This window comes from Pan troglodytes, chromosome 6 (assembly GCF_028858775.2).
Source record: "Pan troglodytes isolate AG18354 chromosome 6, NHGRI_mPanTro3-v2.0_pri, whole genome shotgun sequence".
Taxonomy (NCBI): Eukaryota; Metazoa; Chordata; class Mammalia; order Primates; family Hominidae; genus Pan; species Pan troglodytes.
Window position 1 is genome coordinate 105,181,729 of NC_072404.2, and position 26,535 is coordinate 105,208,263.

Consider the following 26,535-nt stretch of genomic DNA (forward strand, 5'->3'; position numbering starts at 1 on the left):
CATCCGAGCTCAGTGGAGGAATGTTTATTGAGTCCATAGAAATTTGAGCAGGGCATATCTCTAAGGGTTTATGACAGGCTGTTATCTTTTCTCAGTGTGGGGATGAATTGCTCCATTATCATCTAAATTGGAAGTCATGATGATGGTTCTTTTTTGATTCTCTTATTTATTTTTGTTTATTTGTTAAGAAACTTGTATAGAAAATGTGTTGCTTATCTGGAAGTTGCGATTCTTGCTTAGGCCAGATAATAACCTTATATTTGTTCAGATATTTATGTATATATACGTAAAAGGGAAATATTTTATATCCTTAGACCAGATCTAACTTAATTTGTTTCTTTGATTCTTTCACATAGGCTAAATAATACAACCTCTTGTTGATCATCCAAAAGTCACATTGTTAAGTTGCATTTTCTTTCAAATGATTTTTGCAATGATATACAGAAAAGTTATTTATATATATGTTCACTTCTTTTTTTTCTCTTTCTCCAAGGAAACCAACATGTCTGACAAAAGTGACTTAAAAGCTGAGCTAGAGCGCAAAAAGCAGCGCTTAGCACAGATAAGAGAAGAGAAGAAACGGAAGGAAGAGGAGAGGAAAAAGAAAGAGGTAAATCCTGGGTGTTGGGGTGTTGTGGGGGAAAAAGGAAAATCACTTGATTCTGAGGGGCTGGTCAAATGGATAAATAGGACTCCCTAAAAGAATCCTTTTATGATATCTGAATAAAATGATTATCTCCCTATTCTGCATGGTAAAGTTGTTGCCCTCTGCTATGTGCTGGTCAGCCATCACCTAAATGGGGGATAACATTTGGTCCAGAGGCTCCAGAGGCCTGCAGACTCCAGGCTTATCACAGACTTGAAGAGAACTCTAAGGGTGGTCTCTGATCTTGTTATTGTTAGAAACTTCTTAACCTTTCTGTGCCTCAGTTTCCTATTTTTAATATGAGAACAATAATGCATTTATTTTGTGGGGTTGCACTTAGCAGTATCTAGAATATAGTTAGTATATTCTAACTGTAAGTGTTAGTTTTAAGAAAAGGGTTTTTTGAAAAATCTACCAGCAGGAACATTTTAGGAGAAAATTAGAAAACTATGCCAATGGATTTCTATTGTTTCCAGAATGGTATATATATTTTTTATGGTAAATAAGCATCTTAGGTTTGGTAAGGGGGAGGCTGTTCTTCTCTTAGAGAGAAGGTAGATAGGATAGTACAGTACAAAGAATTATTACATGTTAGATCTGGCTGAAATTTCAGAGACTTTCCATTGAGGCCTTTCTTTATGCCAACAAAGCAGCAGAGACCCAGAGGTGAAATGTAGCTTTTCTGCTTTCTAGACCTAGAATCTTGGATTCTATAATCCCAATCCAATGCCTTGTTGTCATATCATGTTTTCTTCCACTATGTGAATCAAACAAATAATTTATTTTTAATTCTCTAATTTGTTGTGGCAGTGTAGGAATAGCCCACATCTTATACAAAAACCGGATACCAAAGATATTTTTGGATAGCTTTCTAAGAAGAAAGCTTCATGTGGTATGATATGCTTTTGTGTATAGAAACCAGAGCTGCTTCCCTATGCAGTTCTTCTGTAAGGAAAAAGAAAACTTATTTTGATGCCTTACAATCTAAATAAGTGTTGTTTCATACTACAAGGCTGAGAGACCAAGGTAATAGATTTACAACAATTATTATTTTCCAACAAAATAAAAGATGATTGCAGTTGCATTTTAGCCTTCTGGCATCTCTCATCTCTCCATACCATTACGTGTTGATTGATGTGATCATTTATTTGTCCTTGACATCACACATAATGTTTTTTCCCTTTGAGATCTTTGCTGTTACATACGCAGTCTTTGAGTGAAGTAGAGGTGAGAATTGACAAGGAATGGCTATTCATTTCCATGCAAAGTCAAAAAAAGCATTAAGTTATTATATTTCCTTTCCCTCAAATGTCAACACTTACTGTAGTTTTAAAGCACCTGCTATCCTTTACTAATAACCAGTTTCCTTTTAAACTGACATTCTAATATCCAACTTGAATGTCATAAAATTACCACTAAATGTGATGTGATATGGGAAATTCGGTTCCAAATTATTCTGTCTGCTTCATCTTTTTCATTTTACACATTTTGGGGAAATTACAGGCAAACTAGACTGATGGAAGCAGTCTCCCCTTTTGATTCTACAACCAAGTACTTTTGCCTGGTGAGGATTTAGCTGGTTTCACAGCAAGAAGAGCCCTGGGAGGTTGGAGGCTGCAGGTAGTGGAGGGTGTGGAACACCTGGACTCTAGACATTCCTGGTTGCTGCCTCGTTCTGGAATTGACATCATATGAAGTTCTAGTTTCCTCATTTCTAAACTGACTTGGTGATTGAAGCTTGTGATAACTGAACTGTGCTCTACAGAGTCAGATGGCAATACAGAGTCCGAGTCTTCTATCCTCAAAGTTTCTGATTTCAGTGATCTGAAGCAGGGTCAGATTTTGGGATCCATTGGACCACATCATCTGTAGTGTCTCTCCTGGCTTGAAATCTTCTCCCTTCACACCCATCTCCCCTCAAAGAGGTCTTTCCTTGATTCTGTCCATGCACTCTCTGCAACTGTGCTGACTTGGTTTGTTCTGAGCAGCCAAGGCTGTAAGACAGAAGACAGTAAACACAGTGATTATGCACAGGGGCTTTTGAGTTGAACATGGCTGGGAAGCCTGGATCTGCCCTTCACAGAATGGCCCTGAGTGGGTATGGGTCCTCTCTGAACCTGTTTCCTCTTCTGTAAAATGGAGAAAGGAATGATGTCTTCCTCACAGATTCAAGAGGATAATAGAAGATCCCAGAGCAGTAAAAGACAGCTGTCATTCTGCTTCTGAGATCAGCTATCAGAGTAGATGAATGGGGCTTCATAGAATGGTCACATACATTTTTAGGATCTCTGCTGGTGAGGCCATTTTATAAAAATGCCCCATTGTTGGAAGGGTCTTAAAATTCAAGGCCCCCAGTTTCATGGGATTAGAGCATTTTGTGGCTGAAAGGAATCTGGAAGTCATCTATTCTGATCCTTTCTCACATGGGGAAGCTGGGCTTCAGAGGTCTAAGCCTTAGAGCCAGGCCCCCTTTAACTCCAATCACGTGAAGGAGTCTGGAGTTAAAAGGGGGCCACCTCTAAGGCTCATACAGCTAATTTTCCAGATCAGAAACCTGAAGTCATCCTTTCACCACCCCCTACCCCAATTTGCAGTGATCATCAGGTCTGGACAGGCATAGCAGGACTCTCTTTTTGCCTCCATTTTTTTTCTCCCTAAAATCCACATTCCAATCAGATGCAGCTGCTTACATATACCCTGATGGACTACATTCTTTCTTGACAGAGAGCTTAAGATGTTCTCTTTCCTCTGCTTTCACTGATCTCCTACTTCTTCCTATCATCCTTTGCCTGGCTGTTAACTTTACCTGGCTGTCCTTCACCTGGCTGTTATCTGCATGTCTTTCCGTTCTCATCTCAAATGTCACGTTCCCAGAAAGCTGCCTCTGATACCTTTACCCATAACTAGGTTAGTTCTGCATCCTATCTTGACATTATCAAACCGTTTAGTACAAGATGTTATATTTTCCCCTTCACTTGTCTTTTTCTCTTAAGAGATTGCAAGCTTTCAAGGTCAGGGCTATATGCTTTTGTTGTTGTTGTTGTTGTTTGTTTTTTAATCATTGAGTCAATGTCAAATATATTGGACATATGGTAGGCATTCAAAAAGGAGTTATAGAATGAATGAATGAGTGAATAAATGAACATATGAACTAGTCAGGGCAGGTTTGAGAGGCACGTCCCAGACATCCTTTCCAAGCATCTGGTGTTCTATTTTGCAAATTTCTTTGGAAACTTCTGATCCTGAATCCATGGGATATCGACTGGCCACTGTCACTGACTCCTGAGTTTAAGATTTTCTAGTTTTGTGTTGTTTATAGAGAATCAGAAATAGCTTTAAATAGTCTTGATTTTTATAAACTTTCTTTAGGCTTATATTTTAAATAAAACAAATAAATTTAACATTAAAAAGAAAAGAAATGCTCTTTAATACTAAACTAAGTGCCCTTGTTTTGCCATGAATATAAAAACTAGTGTGAATTAGGACCACCCAAGTTGATTATCTCCACAGAATTCAGAAAACTGTGTCCATATTGTGTAAAATTACCACCCTTTGCTCTTTTGGATGTCAACTGCTTTCTTGGCTGTGATATTATGGATGAAATCTGATTTTAAAATAAATATAGTGGCCACCATTTAAGACACTGGCCCAATTTAATGAAAAATTGGCTTTAATGCAATGAGGTGAGCTCAGTGGGGGCCACCCTGAAGTTTCATTCTGTCCTTGGCTTCCTGCCGAATTGCTGCAAGGTAGAATGGCCAGGGGTTTCCTGGCCTGTCCTCACATGTTTCTCTAATAAATGTGGAAATGTCTTTAGGAAAGTGATTGACAATTCTCAGCTGACAAATTTTTCTTTCTTCGATTATCCTCTCTGGGTTTCAGCTATGATTACTCTCCACCAACAGAAATATAACTTGCTGAGAAAGGCACCTTGAAGATTTTTAATTACTAATACTGCAAAATCACTCCTTGTTGAATCATTAAAACATAGTAGGATTCTGTAGTAGATACAGATCCTCACTCTGCAACATCTTTTTTCTCATCTTAGTTCTATCTTTGCCTCTGTTGTATACATAAACTTTGGGACTTGTTTCAGTAGTTTAAATGTTAAAATTGGAAAAGAACATGAACTTTGATATCTTCACTGATAAGAGATTAAACTGCCATTTCATAATTTTGGGTTATGCAGAGTGTCTGACTCTAAGACTCTTATAAGCCCTTATTGGCCTTCAAATGGTAGTTTTCCCTCTAATGACAGATAGACTTCAAAAATATGAGTGATTTAGCTCAAAGTTAATAATAACAGAATTGTTGAGCACAGAGACATATGCAAAGATGCACTTAGTTTGTAATCAGTGTGTAGGTTACCCTCTGGGAGTAAGTCAAAAGTTGCATAAACTCTTTCTGCTTATAGATACTACAGTGTAGCTAATGCTTCACTTGCTTTGAAATGTATTCTACATGCCCAAAGAAAGTAATGTACTTGTTAGCATACCCAGCTTTCCTTGGGGAAGAAGGTATGTCTCATAATGAAATGTTTTTTGACAGGCTTTAAGACAGCCTCACTTCTGTAAGCTTGCAAAGCTTTGTTGTGAGGTAGTTACACATCAACGTGATGTTATCATGTTTCAGATGTGGGGCAAATAACTTATCTTAAGTAATAACTGTATTATGAAAGAGAGAAGAGACTTGGAATTTTTAAATTTCCCCTAGAATCCCACCACAGATCTTGTTTACCTGCATTTTAATTTGTCACTGATCTGTAAAAACACCAACTGGGCATAGGATCTGACATTAAGAGGCCAGTATGAAAAACATAATGTGTTTTTAGACAGAATTTGTGAAAGGAATTTCTTGTAAATGATTTGTTTTACTATATTTTCTACATGATAATTTTCTTCTTCCAGTTAGTATATATAAGGGAATCCTGTGAAAATTAGAATAAAGTACCAAGTTATATCAATATTGATCACGTGCCTTAATACAGATTTTAGCCCAGTTTATTTTAAACCATGGCAAACTTGTCTTAGCAATACAAATAGTGTGTTTTATAGTTAAAAATTTTCATAAATAGTTTCACTTTTCAGCAAGATCCCAACAATACCTGGTTTGCACAATCCCAAACATGGGGCCTGAATATTACAAACACACAGTCATCAATAACTGATATCCCAGAAGGGACAAGGAAGTCTAAAAAAAGAGACAGAATTTTTTTTTATATTATATCCCCAGCCAGAAATACTTTGCCTTGATGTTTTCTCTTCCAAAACCTGTGAGAGAAACTTTCATCCCACGTGATAGAAGCAGGAAAAAGCCTTCAACCAAAAGAGAAGGTACTGGGCCAGTAATTATTAAATGGGGCAATTATGGTGTTTATTCATCCTTTATACATGTGATTATATCTATTTAGGGCTTTCGCCTTGTCTTCACTGCCATGCATTTATCATTTTTAGTTTCAGCCAGGAAAAGCATACATTTAGTTATGTTATTAACTTTTCTTACTGACGTCTACTTCTAGGCTGATATGCAGCAGAAGAAAGAACCCGTTCAGGACGACTCTGATCTGGATCGCAAACGACGAGAGACAGAGGCTTTGCTGCAAAGCATTGGTATCTCACCGGAGCCGCCTCTAGGTACTTAAAAGTGCTTCCTGTTACTATTCCTCAAAATCAACTTGCGTGGGATATACCATGTCCAGTGTTTACTATTCTTTTAAGTCTTTAGTTTTTTTTAATTTTTATTTTTAAAGACATTCTGTGGCTTATGGTTCAGGTTGCATGTGTTTTTGGAATTGAGGGGGCTGGAAGGAGATGGGAGGAAAGGCTGTAGAATTGTCAGTAGTTTGGGGCTTACTGACTGATTAGATGGTCAACCTTCTCCACCGTGTTACTAGTAGATTATTTTATACTTGTTAAATGAGTTGCCACTTGGTAAATATAAGAAATCTTGGAATGTCTTATTAAATTGTTCCTCATTTTCATTGCTGAATTCCAGTGTCTCTTTGCCAATCTAAATACTGTGGATCTGGTTATGAATTTCATAACTACCACAGGCATAGAGTTAGTCTATGATGAAAATAGAAGGCACAGTGAGAATTTGAAGGAAAACAAAATGGTGGCAGATTAGCAGCCGATTAACAAGTTTAAATTAATTTGACTTTATTGTATTTTGATTTGATTACTAATTGGCATTTTCACTGCAATACTCCTCCTCTAATTCGTTCATTCCTAGTTGATTGTCTGTGACCTCATTTTATCACTAAAGCTTGGATATTGAATTATTGGTTTTCTTTGTGTTGAAGGTAACTTGTGCATATTTTGTTTATTCTGTCACTTACCTATATATCTCTCATGTAATAGTTTTATTTTTCTTTTATCCTTTTGTTTTCCATACATTTAAGATTAATCCTAGGGTGTCTATAAAACTACATTATATCCAATATAGTTAAAAACCCTTTTGGAAGAATACATAAAAATAAATACAGTATTCAGATCTTTTGTTTAGAATACTTTCTTCTGAAGTTAATTCCATAATTTGCTTTTATATTAAAATAAATTATCATTTATTTCCATAGTTAGTTAAACTAAGAATATAAATTATCCCGTGTAGAACAAAATGGCAAATGTTTATATCAATGTGAATAAGAAAAAGAACAATATATAATAAGCTTACAAATTATTAAGTATTGCTCGATGTAATTTAATACACACAAAACTAAAACACTATTAAAAAGCATTTTATACTCAATCTCAATTTGTAATAGGTAAAATAGTATGTTCAACAATGCTATAATAAGCCCCAATAAGATTAGATTATTTTGTTTAATTTCTTCATGTTGTGGAAGATGTAACCTAGGGGACGTTATATTTGACTGATGGACCTTCGTTTCTACTTAGGAGCTGATACACATTTTTTTCTACTTAGTTGACATCTGATATGAGTTAGACACATTGCAATCAATTATATTTGTGCCTCAAAATAGCCTTTGAAATTATGTTGCAATGTGAACACTGGTTAAACACAATAATAGTATGTCCTAGTCTCCCCTACCCTACATAAAGCCAGTAATTAAACTTTAAGAACAAAACAGATTAACATCTCTAAACCATGACCAACTTTTGAAGTATCCTTGCATTACTGCCAAGGGACTCTGGCAAGGGCCCCGTTTTCATTTTTCAGCCATCTCTCCGACTTACCCTCTGAGTAAGCTCAGAGGGTAAGTAATCAGTGAATTAATTGTGGGACCACATGAAAATTCCTAGCTTCTCGACAGATCTGCCATTGTGTTATAGGATTTGGGTAAAACAGTTAAGCCCTTTACCCTATTAAGTAAATAAAAGGAAATTGCACATGATTGAAACCAAATGGGAATCTACATTTATGTACTGAAGTTTCTTTCTATCCATATGGCTTCTCTGGCATATGTGATATTGAGAACCCGTTGAATTGCCTGGCCTGGAGCCATCTTGGCTATTTGGTGCAGCTTCTATCTGAAGGACATTTGGCTTGTATCTGAAGGAAGGGGAAAAAAATTGCATTGGCTTTAGCTTTTTTCTTTTATTATGCCTGCTCTCAGATTTTCAGCTTGTGCTGACCTTGATCTTTGAACTTGTCTCCTGTCTTCAGAGTGGCAGCTTACTTCTGTGCACATGGCAGTGTCTTCTAGAGCTGCTGGAGGCAAGGCAAAACAAGTCCCAAAGACAGTAAACAGTACAATGGGATGCAACTATTAATTAAATGTAAAAATAAAGCAGCCTGGCATTTTTCTTTGTTTTGAAAGAGACTTTTTAATTACCAGGTTCAACATTTACCCTTTCTCTATCTGTCACTTAGGCTCTCATGGCAAACAGCTTATATTCCACAGAGTACATTTCTCTCTCAATGCAGACATACAACAGATTTTTCTGACTGTCCTTGACCATTTAAAATTATTCAGAATCACTTATTTAATAACCTTTTAAAGTTTTATAGACACCCTGTTTTATTTTTAATAGGTCACATCTATACTAACAAAATAATGTGAAGAATCAAAATTATCTGGATGGTTCATGTTAGAGAGATATTTGACTTGAATTATCTGGATAGCTATTTTGATTCTTCATTTTACTTTGTTAGGGTGGACATGGCCTCAGAATCCCTAGGTTAATTCTGTCTAAATCATTTCAAATTTTAATTTCCAAAATACAAAAAATTCACTGGACTTTTTTCCTTTTCTTTCCTTTTTTTTTTTTTCTTTATCCCATCTCAATGTCTCCTGGCCATACAACCACTTTAATTTGGGCCCATTTGTTTTGATTTGTCTGACACTGCTCTTCACCAGTGCAGCCGCTGCATTTTTTAACATGGGATACCTGTTATTTTCATTATTTAGTCCCAACCCCTATGTCTCCCTCCTCGAAATCAGTGAGCACTCCCAGTGAAGCTGGAAGCCAAGACTCAGGCGATCTGGGGCCATTAACAAGGTAAGAATTGTCGCTTTAAAAGGCCATGATGGGTGTCAATTAAAAAAAAAAAACCAGCAACAACACCACCGTTAGAATACTGTGAAATGTGCATGTATCTGCATGTGTGCTTGGACATTTTATGTTTAAATTTATGGTGGCTTGCTATTTTTAGTGGAATAGCAATGATCTTGAACACTAGAAATGATCAACATATATCATCCTTCTTTGAGTGGGCTAATTTAGCACCATGTGTCTTGCTTAACAAACACACACATATCCATTAGCTTAGGCTTAAAAAAGGCAGGGAGAAGCCTTTTCATTATTTAGTAGATAATTGAATATATATCCAGCTTCTTATTATCCTACTTTGATTTTGGTTTCCATGAAAGTCTTTGTGAATAGAATATAGAGATGTTCTAATTCTAAATTTAATTTTTGAAGTGAGTTATTTGCTTAGTAAAGTTGAGTAATTTGAAAACTCAGTCACCTAAGTATTTTTATTGTATTCTTATTGGTAGTAGTAGTATCAGGATTGGCTGCTTCTGTTTAGTGAGTTCATTGCCAAATTTGTATTACACTATGTAGACTCACAGATTATGTAACTTCTGAAAGTAGATATAGACATTCTGTAATTTAATCACTGAAGAGGTATCCAAAAGGTAAAGATGTAAAAAGAAGAAAGGAGAAGTTTCATAAATGTAGATGGATTCATGGTAAATCTCCGAATCCAGCTTTCTTCACCAGTGTTCCCACATGCCGGGGTCCACAGGCAGGAATTTATGTGAGTATGGCAACTGCACCCAATTCTTAAAGGCCAGATGGCCCCCTCATAGCTCAAGCTGGTTGAGCTCACATGGGATGATGGACCCAATTTTTCCGCATTTTCCAGTTTTTCTTGAGAAGCTACAAATTCAGATATTCAGGTGATAATCTCCTGAATGTTAAATGTTAATGACTTTTGTTCCAAGTAGTTATGGGCCAGATTTGGCCTGTGGCAATTTATGAACTCTAGCTTTGACTCTTAATTTAAAAAAATCACAAAATGCTTTAATCAAGTTTTAAATAAAAGAAGAAACAATCATCTACAGCACTGCTGTTCTAAGAAGTCAGCCTTTTGGCTTGTCTATGTACCTTTCCAGTCCTTGTCTGTGTGCATTTCTTGCCTCCGTATGTATTACTAGGGCAAAGATATAAAATTTTGCATTTTTCTCTTTTCACCTAAGGCATTAGCATAAGCATTTTCTTCTGAAAGTGTACTATTTCCACACAGGCATAGTTAATTTGGTAGCTGAAGATCTGGACATGAAGATAATCTAGCGTTGATCTGAGCTGTAGGGTTTTTTTGCTTTTGAAACCAACATGTAAGACTGGAATTATGTTACCTATTTCTGCCTGTTGGTGTCCTTCAGACTTGAATATTTTGTTTTCATAGGCCCTTTGGAAACCAGTGGACACTGCTTTCAATTAAAAAAAAAGTAGAGGTTTTTGAGGGCATAAAGCTGGTTTATTTTAGCAAATCGCTTTTGTGATTTGGGTCAGCACATGTCTTCTCTCATCTTTTGCTTTGAACACTTCAAAAGGTCTTTGGCGGGAGGAAGTAATAGCAACACAGTTGTGTAAGATCTAACATTTATTCAAGAGCTGGCACAATATAATCACATTTCTTGGGGGGGGTCCATTGGCCTATCATTAAGTTAATGTATTTGACCATTTCTGTACCATGATGGTGCGTGTCATTACTGCTTAGCTTCAAGGGTGCAGTTGGCAGCATTCAATTCTATTACTGACTTCACAGTTGAGGAGCCCTTTGGAAAACTTTCTAAAGAAAGCTGACCTATGCTGTTAGTACTCTGGGGACAACAGCAATTATTTCTTCTCAGAGAATATTACTCTTTATTTCTTTCTCCTTCTTAAGTGATTTTTTTTAACTTTATGAATCACTTTGGAAGAGGTGCAGCTTACTCCTACCCAACACAATAGTAACTTCAATTCTTTATAGGAAAGTTCTTGCAAGACTGAGTAACTAGAAGTCAATTAGTAAACCTCCTGCAAAGTGCAGGTTTCATAGAAATGCAAGAAAATTTGCATTGAAAAATGCTAGTTTTCAGAAAAACTGAGCACAAAGTTTGCTTGAGGAGAACACATTAAGAATGCCTTAGTAAATTCTGCCCTTGTTTTGAACTTAGGAAAATTCCACACAAATTTATGTTTTTTTCTTTAATAAAATAAATATGAGGTTAAATTGCAGGAGAATGTTATATTTCAGTTTTTTAAAATTCCACTTTGAATGTCTTTTTATGTAGAAGACACATCTTTGAAAACAATTTATGTTAACTTTAACACTTCATAAAACAGGAGACTGGGAAAAGAGTTCAGTTATTCTTAAGAATATAACTCTATGCTCATAAATTTGCCTATTTATGTGGAATTTGAACTCTTCAAAAAATGGTAAATCTTTCAGAAGATAACAAGAATTAAATTAATACATCTGGCCGTAGCTAAAGGCACATATAAATTATCTCATTCATTTGCCAAAATTTCAAACCAAAGCTAAAATTTTCTTTAGAAAGCCAAAATTAGCAAACATTCCTTATAATCTTTGTAACTAGTTAATCTGCAAATTGGCATACTCAATGTACTTTATTATAGAGAAGAAGTAAAAATAGTGCTTTAACAAAAATCCCTCTTATTGATTTTTTTTTTTTAATTTTAAAGAGACCGTCTTGCTCCATTGCCCAGGCTGGAGTACAGTGGTGCAATTATAGCTCACTGCAACCTCAAACTCCTGGGCTCAAGCAATCCTCCTGCCTCGGCCTCCTGAGTAGCTGGGACTACAGCCATGCACCACCATGCACAGCTAATTTTTATTTGTACTTTTTGTAAAGATGGAGTCTCACTATGTTGTCCAGGCTGGTCTGGAACTCCTGGCCTTAAGCAATCCTTTTGCCTTGGCCTCCCAAAGTGCTGGGATTATAGGCGTGAGCCACTGCACTCAGCCACCTCTTACTGATTTTTAAGAGCAGTTGAGAAAATTTAAAAAAATGGGTAGAGAGTAGAAATATGTAAGTTTTCAGTTATACTAATGATTTAATTTTTTAAATTTCACTTAAAGTGTCACCATTTGTTTTGCAATTTATGCTTCCATCGTTATATACCATTTCTCATTTACAACTTATATTTTTGGTTTTATCTTCTTTCTCCTGATCGGTTTTGGTAGAATCAATTAATCATTGCTCAGTTAATTATACTGGCAAGCAACACGCTCTTGGATTTTAAGAGCTTGTTGAAAAGGTTAGTTTGAAGGGTTAGTTTTACTTATAAACATAAATGAAAAAAATCTTTGATATACTGTATGCAACTGGAATCCAACATATTAAGAGGATACTATGCTATGGTTAATTAGTATTGTTTCAAAAATGCAAGGTTATTTTAGTATAGGAAAATGTCTTACCATATAATTTAGCATACAAAAAGGTCAAAGAAGGAAAAATAATCATTGCAATATGTGCTTAAATTATACTTAAGAAATTTAAACACTTATTCCTATATTTTAAAATGTAGCAAACTAGGAATAGAAAATATTTTCTCAATATGGTAAAGAATATTTATCTGAAACAGCTTACGCTTTTTATACATAAGAGTGAAGCATTAGCACTTTATAGCCCTGAAGAATGGCTTTTGTTTAGTTGAACATGTCTCTCATCCTCAGAAAGTGGTGAATTCTTTGAAAGTAGGGACTAAGTGATACTCATGTGGTAGGTATTTGATAAATGTTTGCTGAGTGAGGTGTGGTAGCTCAGAACTGTAATACCAGCTACTTGGGAGGCTGAGGCAGGAGGATTGTTTGAGGCTAGGAGTTCAAGACCAGCCTGGGCAACATAACATCCAAGATTAAAAAAAAAAAAAAAAAGAAACTTTGTAGAATGAACTATATAATTCTGCTTTTTACCAATGAGGACACTGAGATGCGCAGAGAGAATAAGTAATTTTCTCAAGTTCATACAGAGTGTTGTTTTGCTACAGTGCTAGGTTTTTACCTAGGCAGGTTGATTCAAGTTTCCACAACGTATATCTCTATGCTACATAATCTCTAACAGTAGTTGATATGAGTGATAGACAACCTACCCCATAAGGTTATTGTGAGGATTATACAAAGTAATGCTGTATAAAGTACTCAGAAAGGAGTCTGGTGCATACTAACTATATGTGAGTTTTAGCAATTATTATAACTTTTTCATATTTTAATTTAGCCATTTTTCCAATGGGAAAAAAATCTTTTTAGATCCTCTCACAGAACATGTTGGTGTCATTTTCAATTTTAGTAAGCATTGCCTGTATCTTTATCCACGTAATTACATAAAATTATTAAACATGACAAGGCAAAGGACAGATTGTAATCCATGCCCCTACAGACCACATTCTAGGTTGCCCACTCCTTACTCACTAACCTTCAGATAGCAACCAGAAGTGAATCGATCTAAGTGAAAATCATTCAGCCAACATTTATTCTTCTCATTCACATGGATGGCTCACAAGGGACTTTGCACTAGGACTTTTCTCATGTTTAGTTGTAATTCCTTAGGGTTCGCAATGACAGAGCTGAACTAGAAGGTGTACTGGCCTGCAAAAATATAGGAAAGTGTATTGACTTCATAAAGTTCAGCTGGATACCACAGTGTAGGCTACAACCTGTCCCAAATGGAAGGAAATGTTGAAAATGTTTTCAAAGTTAAAACATCTCTCAACATGATAACATACTGTGCAATCTCCTGTCACAATAATAACACCCATTGCATAACATCCTTAACAAAATAGTCCGAAGGGGAGATATCTGATGTTTGTCTTTGGTGAGAAGTGTCATGGAGGGTAGTAATAGAATTAATTTTTGTCTTTTTTTTTTTTTTTGACCATCTTTGGTCTTAACACCATCATTAAGTTCTACTTTCCAATCAATCGAGACATTTAAGCCCTCCTCCAACATTTTATTTTTAAAATCTTTTTTTTTTAAAGACAAAGTCTCTCTGTCACCCAGGCAGCAGTGGTGGCACAATCTTAGCTCACTGAAGCCTTGAATTCCTGGGATCAAGCTATTCTCCTACTTCAGCTTCCTGCATACCTAGGAGTACAGTTGCATACCACCACACCCAGCTGATTTAATTTTTTTTTTTTTTTTGTAGAGACAAAGTGTTGCTATATTCCCCAGGCTGGTCTTGAACTTCTGGCCTCAAATGATTCTCCTCCCTCTTCGTCCCAAAGTGGTGGGATCCTCCTGCCTCTCCCTCCCAAAGTGCTGAGATTACAGGCAGGACCCATTGTGCCCAGCCTAAAAATCTCTTACTATTATAGAAACAACACCTGTGCATTTTATACAACTAGAAAATATAAATGAGCAAAAATAACAAAATAAAAACATCATGTTTCCACCACCAGAGATCAGCACTCTTAGCACCTTAGTGCTTATTCTTTTATATTATATGTATGTCATCATATATAATGATAAATGACATCTTACTGTGAAAACTGTTGAACCTGCTTTTTCAATCAAGTGTATTTTTATATTTCAATGTATTTTCACCTTATCTAGTATCTACACTATCTTCAAATTTCCCCAATTGGCCCCAATAAAATCCTGTAGTATTTAAAACTGATGCCTGTGCTCACAATTAGCAGCATTTCTTAACCCAAAACCCTAATATTTGTAGATTGTTCTCTAGGGAGGTGAGGCCCCTCCCAAGGGTACCACAAATGCAGCAGGTGGAGAAATGTCTTCTGAAGCACATCACAGGAGAATGATGGTACAAAGGGAATGGATTAAAAGTCTCTTAGGCTTTCAGCTTCATGTGAATTTCAGATTAGAATTCAGGGACAAAGGGACAGATTTCTTCAATGTTCTCTCTTCAGCTTGGATACTGGGCCTCCATATAGTTACTATTCAGTTTCTTATTGACAGAAAGCTTTGGTTAAATTTAGATACTTGCTTTTGGGCTACAATAATTCGTTGTGGGCAACTTGTCCTATCTGCATGTAGTTACTACTTTTTTTTTAGTGACTTCAGGAAAGAAAAATGTGTTCTGGGGCCACATGGACATAATACTCAAAGGAAATCCTTAGGACCTTCACCTTTATCCACAGTCAGATTCTGCAGGATTCTTTGGAACTACGTAGGCCTCAAAGGACTTGACCCATTTGGGTGAAAGCATCATCATCTTCTAAGATGCTCTGATAAATCAGAGGCTAAAGGGAAGGCATAAAGGAAGTATTAGTAAAGGTGAAAAGTGTAATAAATAATACAAGATTATGGGGGAAATTTAATAAGACTATTAAAATTTTGCTTATACAAAAAAATTTTAAAGTATCACTATATAAAGAGAGATTGACAGGATGCTACCAGCCAATTCGACTTTGGGGAGACTGAAGTCGCTAATTCAAGGTTGGTTAAAAGTCAGTCTCTTTGTAAATTAAAATAAGATTTACACTATAGGGTTTTCTCTTTATGCAGCACAATAAGTTCAAAATTTTTAATATCATTGTCTTCAGGCAAAGTGTGCTCTATGTACCCATATGGTTATAGTAACACAGTAAGCATCTATTTTAGGAAGGGGTAGCTGAGCTTTCTTCTAGAGAAACTGCTTGCTTGACAGCAGGACTTCTGTGTAAGATTTTGGGAAAACATGCTCTTGTTCTATGATGGGAAGTCCTACATTTCTTATTGAATCCAGCTCAGATGGACTTCCCATGTGGCTTAGTGTGGCTCGCTCTGGAGCTCCATATTAGGGCTCAGGTGTTAGCCAACAGATGGAAAATTCTCCCACCATAAATTAAGAAAAATGCTTTTTAAAAAGAGCCTGATATAAGTATGTATTTCACTGTTCCACTTTTATTTCTGACATCAGAAAATCTTTATCATCATTGCCAGTCCTAAGTAAGGAAAAAATTGAGGCCAGGAAGTAAAACATTAACTCATTATTTGAATACCATCCTTTCTTAATTAACATCACTTTAATGAATGTGACAGATGAGTGATATGATGGATTTTAAAATGTCCTTATTATTTCATGTATTACTTTTGGAAACGGCATTTTAAAAATTAGATATTTAGCGATGGCATTGACTAGATATTTTCTGTTTGGCACTATGCTTACATAATCCCAAACTGTTTGCACTGGCTGATTAATCACTAGTGATTTGTTTGACAGAGAAGACATGTGGAACAAGAGCTCAGAGAAACTGTGGGACTCAGGAAATCTCTGTATTCTGTCCTTGAGCTCTCTCCATCTTAGAGAGAAAAGGAAGAACATGAAAATTTGAGTTCCAGTGCAGTTGCTTCAGGGACTAATTAAAGTTACTAAGTTCATTTGGTAGAGAAGATGGCTGGACCGCTTTTGTTTTTCACCACAAATCAGCAATATGTTGAGCATTTTAAAAATAATAATATTCATAGAGACAGGGTCTCGCTATGTTACCCAGGCTGGTCTTGAACTCCTGGTCTCAAGTGATCCTCCTGCCTCGGCCTCCCAAAGCTCTGGGATTACCGGCATGGGCCATCGTGGCTGGCCAGTGGTCAGCATTTTTATTAGATAAGATATGCTTTCCTTCTTCAGTATGGAAGTGAGTCTGAAAACTCTCCTGCGGCCATGTAGTGACGTCACGCTGAGTAAGACTGAGTTTTCCATAAATGCTTTGATGGATATTAAGGGAGTTAGGGAGACATGCCCTGATTTATTATTTCATTTTTTAATAAAAACGTAAAAGCTGTTTCTTTTGGAATCAACTTGCCCTCACACGTCACACCCATCTACAGAAAAGCCAGGTAAAGAATATTCATTTGTTCATTCATTCATCAAGTCATTCAGTAAACAATTGAGAATTTATTGTCTATCAGATACTATACTAGACTTTCAAGGAATATAAATATTCTTCTTACTTCTAAAGAACAAGTAAATTGACACATTTAATTTGAATCTAAGGAAATGTTGCTGTGTAGTTACAGCTCTCAAATATGCATACTCAGAGAAGAGCTAAATGGTAATGAGGACTTTGGGGTTATTTTGCAGAAGATATATGGACATCTGTGTGATTGCCTGGGGTTAGAGTAGAAAGGTGAGGGGAGAAGATAGAATCCTGGTTGGAGAATGCCTGTCTTTATTGGAATGGAAAGAGCAAGGGTACTGCCAAAAACACAGTGAGAGAGGGAGGAAAAGAAATAAGATTTTCAGGGCCAAGAAAACTAAAAGAAAGACTATGCCAAGAAGGAGCCAATAGTGACCAAAATCAGAGACAGCAAAGATAAAGAACAAGAACCGACCATGGGATTTGATGATTTGGAGGTGGTTGTCGTCATCATTATCATTTTTTGTTATTATTATTATTATTATTATTATTGACACTGTTTTATTTTCATAGGCTGAGGTCCTGGGAGCAAAACTAGTTCAGGAGTAATTCTATTTTTTATGTTCCTGCCATATATTGGCATATTACTTCCCAAAGAACTTTACTAATTTAAATGCTACCAACAGTGTATGAGACTGCCTTAGCCACATTGAGTGTTAGCATTATAAATGAGAAATTTGTTAACTACTGCCTTCCAAATATTTATTGAACATCTCTTTCTTATAGCCAAAGACTAGAAAAGGTAAGAACAAAAACACTCTTTAGGAAATAATTCTAAGGTTTTCTGCTCTGAGGTCTAATAAGATGGAAAGAAGAATGGAAACCACCAACTTGTTGTTGGTAAAAGCTGAATGGGAAGAAATTGACCACTCATCAGAGTGCAAGGTATATGCAACACAGACATTATGTCTTTCACTCCTAAGTTACACTTTCAACAGATGGCCAAGGATTTTTTTAAATTTTCACTTCTTTCTGTCTCATAAACTGAAACTGAGCAAATAAAATTGAGCCAATGAAAGGGGAATTTTATAAGAAATTAAAAAGTAATGAATTGGTACAAGGTTTAAAATATGAAATGAAATTCTGCTTGTCTCTTAGTTGGTTACGGCTAGTTTGAAGAATTTTGATGTTTGCCTATTCTTTTTTAAAAATATTGAAAAACAAATTGACCCACAAATTATAAATTAACTACTACATGGTAGGCATTTTTGTATAAGGTGCCAGAGGCTACAATGTTTTTGATATGTTCAAGGTTAAATAAGTGAGTATTTTCCATGTTGGGAAGCTTCTGTATTTTGAAATGAAGTTAGGAAATGTGACCTTAATTGGCATGTCCAAAACAGCCAATCCAACCCTGGGACCATAGAACCATAACAGTGCCCGTTGGTCCAGAGTAGGTACAGAATTATTGGGTTATTTAGCTTCTGAACACATAATAGGGCTCCTCTGAAACAGAGATCAGAGATCCCACCTAGACAGAACCTCAGAAAGTTAGCCTAAGAAATCAATTGAAACTAATCAGAGCAGCCAAATGCAACTCATAAAAATAAGCAAACAAACAACACCAGGATGGTTCCCCAGCGGGGAATACTGACGGAAATTTAACTGACATAGTTAAAGAAAGATTGTATCAAACAACAAGGGCTAGGTTGGTCATCCCAGGAATTCCAGAAAGGGGAGACTTGGGTAGCAGTGAAGATGATGTCTGGTCTTGGGGAAAGATAAGGTCATGGTGGGGGAGGGCAGGGGAAGCTGTCATAGTTAAACATTCAGCATCACCTACTCTAGTCCCAAAGATACTGCTGGACATCTGGCTTCCCAGGAAGCTGGGCTTCAAGGAGAGAAGACTTTGTTAGGCTTATATATTTGTCTGTCTGGTTATTATTGTTCTCACAACAAATTGCTAAGTTGGCATCTAAAATATAGCAGTCTTATAAGACCTAGTGGACTAACTCAGCCACCTAAGTCCAATAAACTAAGCACTGAGGAAAATGAATTTAGGCCCAAATCCTATCCCCTCCTCCAAGACCAGGTCAAATGGAATGTCTAATCTTTTCAGTGGAATTGTGTCTCCCTGCTGTGACTTCCAAAGGATGATGAAACTGCAGTCCAATGCCTGGCTGGCTGGCACGGAGCAAACACTAAGTGAAGGGAAATTATAACAATCACCATTATTAATCTGTCTTTCCTATGGCATTTATTAATATTTTCAGCTCATATTTATTCAAACTTTAAACTGTGCCAGTCTCTGAGCAAGTGATGAGAACTACTTTCTTCCTTGTAGATGTTATCGGTATATTATTAGGCATAAATATTCATATGTCTCATTTCTTTTACCAAAATGTAAAAGTCTTAAGTGCAAGTTCCATGTCCCTCAGCATACATGTGGTACTGCCGGGTAGGGGAAGCTGTCATAGTTAAACATTCAGCATCACCTACTCTAGTCCCAAAGATACTGCTGGACATCTGGCTTCCCAGGAAGCGGGGCTTCAAGGAGAGAAGACTTTGTCAGGTTTACATATTTGTCTGCCTGGTTATTATTGTTCTCACAACAAATTGTTAAGTTGGCATCTAAAATATAGCAGTCTTATAAGACCTAGTGGACTAACTCAGCCACCTAAGTCCAATAAACTAAGCACTGCGGAAAATGAATTTAGGCCCAAATCCTACCCCTCCTCCAAGACCAGGTCAAATGGAATATGGCAAGTTTTACTTTCAGATTTGTTCTACTAAACTATATATATATATATATATATATATATATATATATATATGTTTTTTTTTTTTTTTTTTTTTTTTTGAGGCAGGGTCTTACTGTCACCCAGGCTGGAGTGCAGTGGCATGATCTCAGCTCACTGCAACCTCCACTTCCCAGGCTCAAGCTGTCCTCCCACCTCAGCCTCCTGAGTAGCTGCGACCACAGGCGAGCACCACCATACCCGGCTAATTTCTGTATTTTTTTGTAGATGCAGAGTTTCGTCGTGTCGCCCAGGCTGGTCTTGGAACCCCTGGGCTTCAGCAATCTGCCTGCCTCGGCCTTCCAAAGTGCTGGGCTTACAGGCATGAGTTACCGTGCCAGGCCTATTTATATAGGTTTTATCTCCTCATAAGATCTGTAGGTTCCTTGAACATTTTTTCAACCCTCTGTTACAGTATTTTGTATTTTAGGTTCTTAATAGATGGTTTTTGAATAAGTAAATGAATGTTCTTATCAAAATCTTCTCTCCTCTGCATGCATTGATTGAGCCATGCCAGAAATGACTAAAAAATAGAACTAATTATTATAGTAAACAGGGTGATTTCTATATCACCATCATTTTATTTTCAGAGATACAATTACTTGACAAAATGGCTGGAAAATAAGATCTCTGCCCATTGGTTAAATAAATTATTCTAACTGGAGAAGAGAAAGCTAAAAGGCAGTTGAATAATCATCCTAGATTTTAAAATATCAGGCAGAGAAGAATGTTAAAGGGCCTTGAGGCCTGCACCCTCATTTGCTGGGAACAAAAGGAGATTTGCCTGATGACACACTGAAGCCATATCTAGGACACAGACCTGCCACCCGGGGCCAGGAGTGGTCCTCTCTAAAATACTGCCATCTGCGGGGAAGCTGTCCTGCACGGTTTACACAGAAGGAATTCAGCGAATGTTTAATACATATTTCTAGGCTATCCCTGGAAACACAAACAACTTTTGCCCATTTTGCATATTGGCTTTAAGTTCCTTTCAAAAAAATTTGCATATTTGCATATTCCTTGAAAGGAACCACCCCACAGATAATAATGGGAAAAATGAAAAGATAATACAACTGGCACATTTGATAGCATCCTTGGCTTCACCCCTTACCCCACAGCTTGTTACTGACAATAACTATGGTTTCTGTTACTGAATAACATAGGTGTGCCAGGAGGCAAGGCTGTTGTGGTGTTACATTCCTACCTTGGTTTTTCTGGCCGAGTAAATGCAAACTCCCCAGTACTAATCTGTGGACTTTTTAAGTGGATGATTCTGATAGAATCACTATTTATACTTCTTAAGGGTATAGTGAGTTCAGGTGATCTGTCCTAAGTATCAGAAGAGCCAGACCATCGGGGAGCTGCTGGGAGAAGTGGAAAAGGTCACTAAAAATCAGCCCATCAGAAACCTCAAGGAAAATGGAGGTCAAATAGCTGAACCTACTCCTTGCAAGGAAAGCTTCTTACAATCAGCAAGAGCCAGAGTCTGCTCTTTTGTCTACAGCAGAAGAAATGATCTTAAATTTGACCCCCAGAGATATGTGAACAGCAAATATGAATTACGTTAACATATTCCATTACTTTCACAATTTGAACTGAGATTAAAGAATCGGTGCCCAGAAGCAAGAAGGGCTAATTTTCTTCAGCGGAGAATGAATTCAGAGCAGGGGTTCTCACCCCTGGCTGCACATTAGAATCACCTGGAAAGCTTTAAAAAACTACAGATGCCTGGGTCCCACCCCAGACATTCTGGCTTAATTGGTCTAGGGGTGGCCTGGGCCTGATGCCAGGCTTGAGCAAATCAGAAGTTTAGATGCTAATGTATTTGAGCTTCAGTGATGCTTTCTGCATGCTGACTACTGAAAGCAATAGTCTAGCTCTGTCATTCTCCAAAGGTGGTCCCATGATTAGCCTTGTAAACATCACCTGGAAACTTGTTAGAACTACAAATTCTAGGGCCCCACTCCAGATTTACTGATCTACTGATCAGAATTTCTAGGGTTGGGGATCAGCTTATTAAAGCTCTCCAGGTCATTCTGATGAACATGAAAGCTTGAGAACCACTTATCTAAGTCAAGTCATTGCTGCTCAAAGTGTGTTCCACAGAGCAGCAGCATCTGTATCTCCTGGAGCGTGTTTGAAATGCAGAGTCTGGGGCCACCCGCACACCTACTAAGTCAGACTGCATTTTAGCAATATTCCCGGGTATCTGTATGTGTATTAAAATTTGAGAAGCGCTGGTCTAAGAAACACTCGCCAGTTAGTGTCTCATTGGACTTCAGTTTTAATCTTTCAGAGGTTCTATGTAAAAAGACAAGAGCACAGCCAGAGCATAGAAGGGAAGCTGTGAATCTGTATTCTGCTACTTCTGCAGGAGGGGTTAATATGTGATCTGTCAAATAGGTCGGGCATTGACTCAAAGAAACATTAAGAGTAGATAGAGTGATTGTGGCAGTAGTAAAAGCAGCTGCTGCTTATCATATGGTTGCCATGTGCTTTATAGGTATACCTGCATTTAATCCTTGTAGAAAACCAGCAAAATATTCATTCATTCAACAAATATCGTATTATATAAGCACATATGCGCGATACAGTTCTAGGCATATCCCTATATTCTAGAGATGTAGCCACCCCTGCCATTATGAAGCTTAACTCCAAAGTCAGACAACAAACAAAAATAAATAAGCTGATATACAAGAAAATCATAAGTAAAGATGAGTGCTATGAAGGAAATAAAGCAGGGGAAAGGAAGGAAATGAAGAGTGATAAGGAAGTGCTACCTGAGATCAGGTGGTGAAGCAGGGGAGCCTCTTTGAGGAGGTAACATTTAAGCCAAGACACAAAAGAAGCAAAGTCATGAGCCATGCAGATGTTTAAAGGAAGAACATTAAGGAGTATGCAGAGTTGACATGTGAGTGAATGAATGGTTAGAGAGAAGTTTGGAAGATCACTGCAGGCCAGTTCATAAGTTACCATATAAGCTACAGTAAGTATTTATAGACAAGGAAACCGAGCAGGGCTTCTCAAATTAAGGGTGCCCATGGATCACCTGGGGAACTTGTTAAACTGTAATATGGAGTCACTAAGTCTGTGGTGGGACGTGAGTTTCTGCATTTCCAACAAACTCCCAAGAGATGTTGATGCTACTGCTCTGTAGGCCACAGAGTAAACAAAGGGATGCAGGGGCTGAGAACTTATTAAACAGCATGCTCAATGTCACACAGCTGGTAAGTCACAGAGGTAAGATTTGAATCACAGATGCCTGATCCTAAAGTTTGTGCTGTCCATTAGTTGCCTCTGAGATAACCTCATGCCTGATTCACCTGTAACCGGTTCTGTGCAGGATATTTAAAGAGCCTGGCTGAGAAAAGTCCTGGCATGTGCTCTGTTTATGGAAGAGCCATTTATCCCCTCTTATTTAGAAGGAGAAATAACAAGGGAAATTGGATGCTTTGGTAACTATTGATACTTTGTGCCATTGCTTATGCAATGTTTAAAAAATATAAGATATAATCAATCCCTGACATCTTAGACAGAAATGATATTGTTGGTGACCATCTTGGTGTACAATATATAAATAAGCATAAAAATACTCATGAGTCTTGAAATCTAATGCATTATATTTGTAGTACCTGATCCAAGGAAGGCAGTTATTCACCAGGCCCTGCAGTCATACCCCTGCCCTGACCCATTTGCACCCTTGCGTTTAGTTCTTTTCACCACATAGAAGATGCTTGGAGTTCCCAGATGTGGGTGGGCTCTGGGGTGTCAGAGATACATGCAGTGGTTTACTTGCCCAAATCAATGAGGCTTCAATACAAAACAAAACAAACGGTAGGGGTGTGTGTGGAGTTTGAACACTTGGTCTCAACTTTATTTCATGAAAGCAGCCATAGCTCCCGATATTAAACAGATGTTTGCAGGAAAGGATGGCTCCTCGATTTCTCTTGTTTGATAGTCACTGGGGGTGGAGGGGATGGAAGGGGGACATGTTCTGTGTATGTATTGTATATGCTCTTGCCTTGAAGAATGACAGAGTTTGGTTTGGTTTGTTGCCCTCCCCTTTTGTTAATTCTCTGTGTTCTTTTTCCTTTGTGCTGCACAATTAGGACCCTGCAGTGGGACACAGACCCCTCAGTGCTCCAGCTGCAGTCAGACTCAGAACTTGGGTATATGTCTGCTCTTTTGTTACTCCTTTTATTATTTATTTGCTACAGTTGTGTTGAAATGCTGGAGCTGTTGTTGCTCTTGTGTTCTCCCCTTTTGTTGAACTTCCAGTTTGATAAGTTCGTTTCCTTCTGTTGGTTTTCCTTATAAAGCTTTGAAGAAAGTCTCTCTTTGTGGAAAACACCACAAAAAGATGGCTTTTGATTTCTCCTTATTAATTCCTATTATTGCAAAACAACACTCCCCCAAACAAAAATCAAACATAAACCCACACAGCTAATTAAAAGTGGGGCACACAAGTTCTGCAGTGGGAGATATGTTTGACTTTATCATAACCATCCTCCCCTTTACTAACAAGTTGCCTTAAGTTAACTTTGGTCTAAGATCAGTATTAAAATATTGGGTCTTGTTTCTTTACTTTTCAGTTTTTGGGGAACTCACAATAAGCACTTAATTCGAATTAAGTTTGAACAGTTAAAGATTCCTGTTTAAAAAAAACCAAGGAAATTAATTGAATACCTTGATCTAAAGATATTTCAAATACTTGATGTTGAGTAATGTCTCCTATGTCCTAAATATCATTTTTTTCAGATGTAAATGTATTATCACAAGTTAAAAGAAAACCTCAGAGATGAAGACTTGGAGTGGAATAAAACACACAGACATATCCTAGAAACTCAATTTATTTCCATTGTAGGATTGGAGTTAGCTGTAGTCACACAGGAGATATTACTAGTGGGGTGCTTGTATCAGCTGGTCATCAAGCTCAGGAGAGCTGATTGCGCATTTCTCTTCTCAACTTCACATTCAGTTAAATCAGCTGGAAATCAGCCACGGTGGAAGTATTTACACCACAGAAATTGCCTCCTTTCCTACAAGAAATTTATTAAGCATTTACCGACAGAGCACTGGATATCTCTAAGTGAACAGCAAGTTTCATAACCACATTTTATGGAACCATTATCTTTTCTTTCTAAATATAAACCAACATATCCCAAACCAGGCATTTATTTACTTATTATTCATTTTGAATTCCTGAGATTCTTGGGCATATATCTCTGAGGTTCTGTCAGTTTCAATGCCTACTGTAGGTATAAAAGGAGGTTGAAGGGCTATTTGCATGTTAGGTTAAATGCCATCTGCCTGTGACCCTTTGCATATGCAAAAATTCTTAGCTGATTCATGACAATACTAAGCCAAGGAAATATCCTAACATTTAGGTAACCGATGCACTATTTCTTTTTTAACCTTACTAAATTCTTGGCTATTTAGTTATATAGTTCATTTATGTTATATTTCAATTTGTATTATTTAAATAACCAAGAGATATGGCTTAAATAAAGCAGAGAATGTATGGTAAGTTATAGTTCAGGGGAACTTCAGAATGCAGTTCTTCAAAATTATATTGTGTTAAAAAAACAGGCAGGGGAAAGAACTGGCAGAGACTACCCCATGCACTTAAATTAACAGATTTTTAGACAGATTGCAGCAGTGCTAAATTACACTTGCTGATGTGGAATAGTTTGGAATTTTCCCATTTATATCTGTTTTCCAAGCAAAAACTCATGTTGACTATGCAGATTAAAATTTGTGACTTATTCTAGGGATATAGCATATCTGTGGCCCCACCTTACCTGCTGCATTATACTTGAGAGTGAACCCAGTGTGTTGGAGAGAGAAGATAGGAGACTTTCTGTTCACTTTCTAAATACAAACCGATATACCCCAAACTAGGCATTTATTTATTTATTATTCATTTTGAATTCCTGAGATTCCTGGGCATATATCTCTGAGGTTCTGTCAATTTCAACGCCCACTGTAGGTATAAAAGGAGGTTGAAGGACTATTTGCATTTTAGGTTAAATGCCATCTGCCTGTGAGTGAGTGGCTTATCTTAGAGAGTTTGAAGGCATTTTCAGAGAATTTTTGAGAGATGACATTATTTTAGCTGTGTTACAATTTCAAATATTGCCTTAATGAAAATTTCTAGATTTTTCTAGAGAGTTTTATTTCACCTTCTTGAGCTGTGGCATGGGAATGATCATAGTCCATAGCTTCCTCTGTCACTTAATTTAACACCTTTACTGAAGTATAACTGGCTTTAAATAAACTACACATATTAAAACTATTCAAATTGATGGTTTTTGACATGTATACACATCCATGAAATTATTACCACAATCAAGATAGTGAACACATTAATCATCCCCAGAGTTTCCTCATGCCCCTTTGTTATCTACACTCTTGCTTCTTCCTGTTCTTCCCTATCCCCCAAACATCTGATCTGCTTTCTATCACTATACCTTAGTTTGCCTTTCCTAGATTGTCATATAAATGAAATCATCCAGGAGGTACTCCTTTGACTGACTTCCTTCATTCAGAAGGATTATTTTGAGATTCATTCAGGTTAAGTTTATATAAACAGCTCTATCCTTTTTATTTCATTGTATGGATGTACCACAGTTTGTTTATCCAGTCACTTTTTATATACATTGGGTTGTTTACAATTTTTGCCCATTACAAATAGAACTGCTATAAACATTCATGTACAAATATTTTAATGCACATATGCTTTCATTTCTTTTGGGCAAATACCTCCCAGTAGAGGTATTTATGGTTGAATCATATAGTAGATACACATTTAACTTTT

At 37.0% G+C, this 26,535-nt stretch overlaps 1 protein-coding gene across 5 annotated transcripts in view; it reads left to right on the forward strand.

Annotated features, from left to right (window-relative positions):
• The window catches only part of DYNC1I1 (dynein cytoplasmic 1 intermediate chain 1), a 325,617-nt gene that overhangs the window by 31,677 nt on the left and 267,405 nt on the right, over positions 1-26,535 (forward strand). For 2 of the 5 annotated variants that reach the window (XM_001170506.5, XM_009453653.5), the window contains exons 2-5: positions 494-610; positions 6,165-6,279; positions 8,967-9,108; positions 23,828-23,887. In XM_001170506.5, coding sequence (XP_001170506.1) covers positions 503-610; positions 6,165-6,279; positions 8,967-9,108; positions 23,828-23,887 — 425 coding nt within the window. In that variant the 5' untranslated portion in view covers positions 494-502. The remainder of the gene's footprint in view (positions 1-493; positions 611-6,164; positions 6,280-8,966; positions 9,109-23,827; positions 23,888-26,535) is intronic. The other 3 variants (XM_001170606.5, XM_001170561.5, XM_001170374.5) reach the window with 3 other exon arrangements.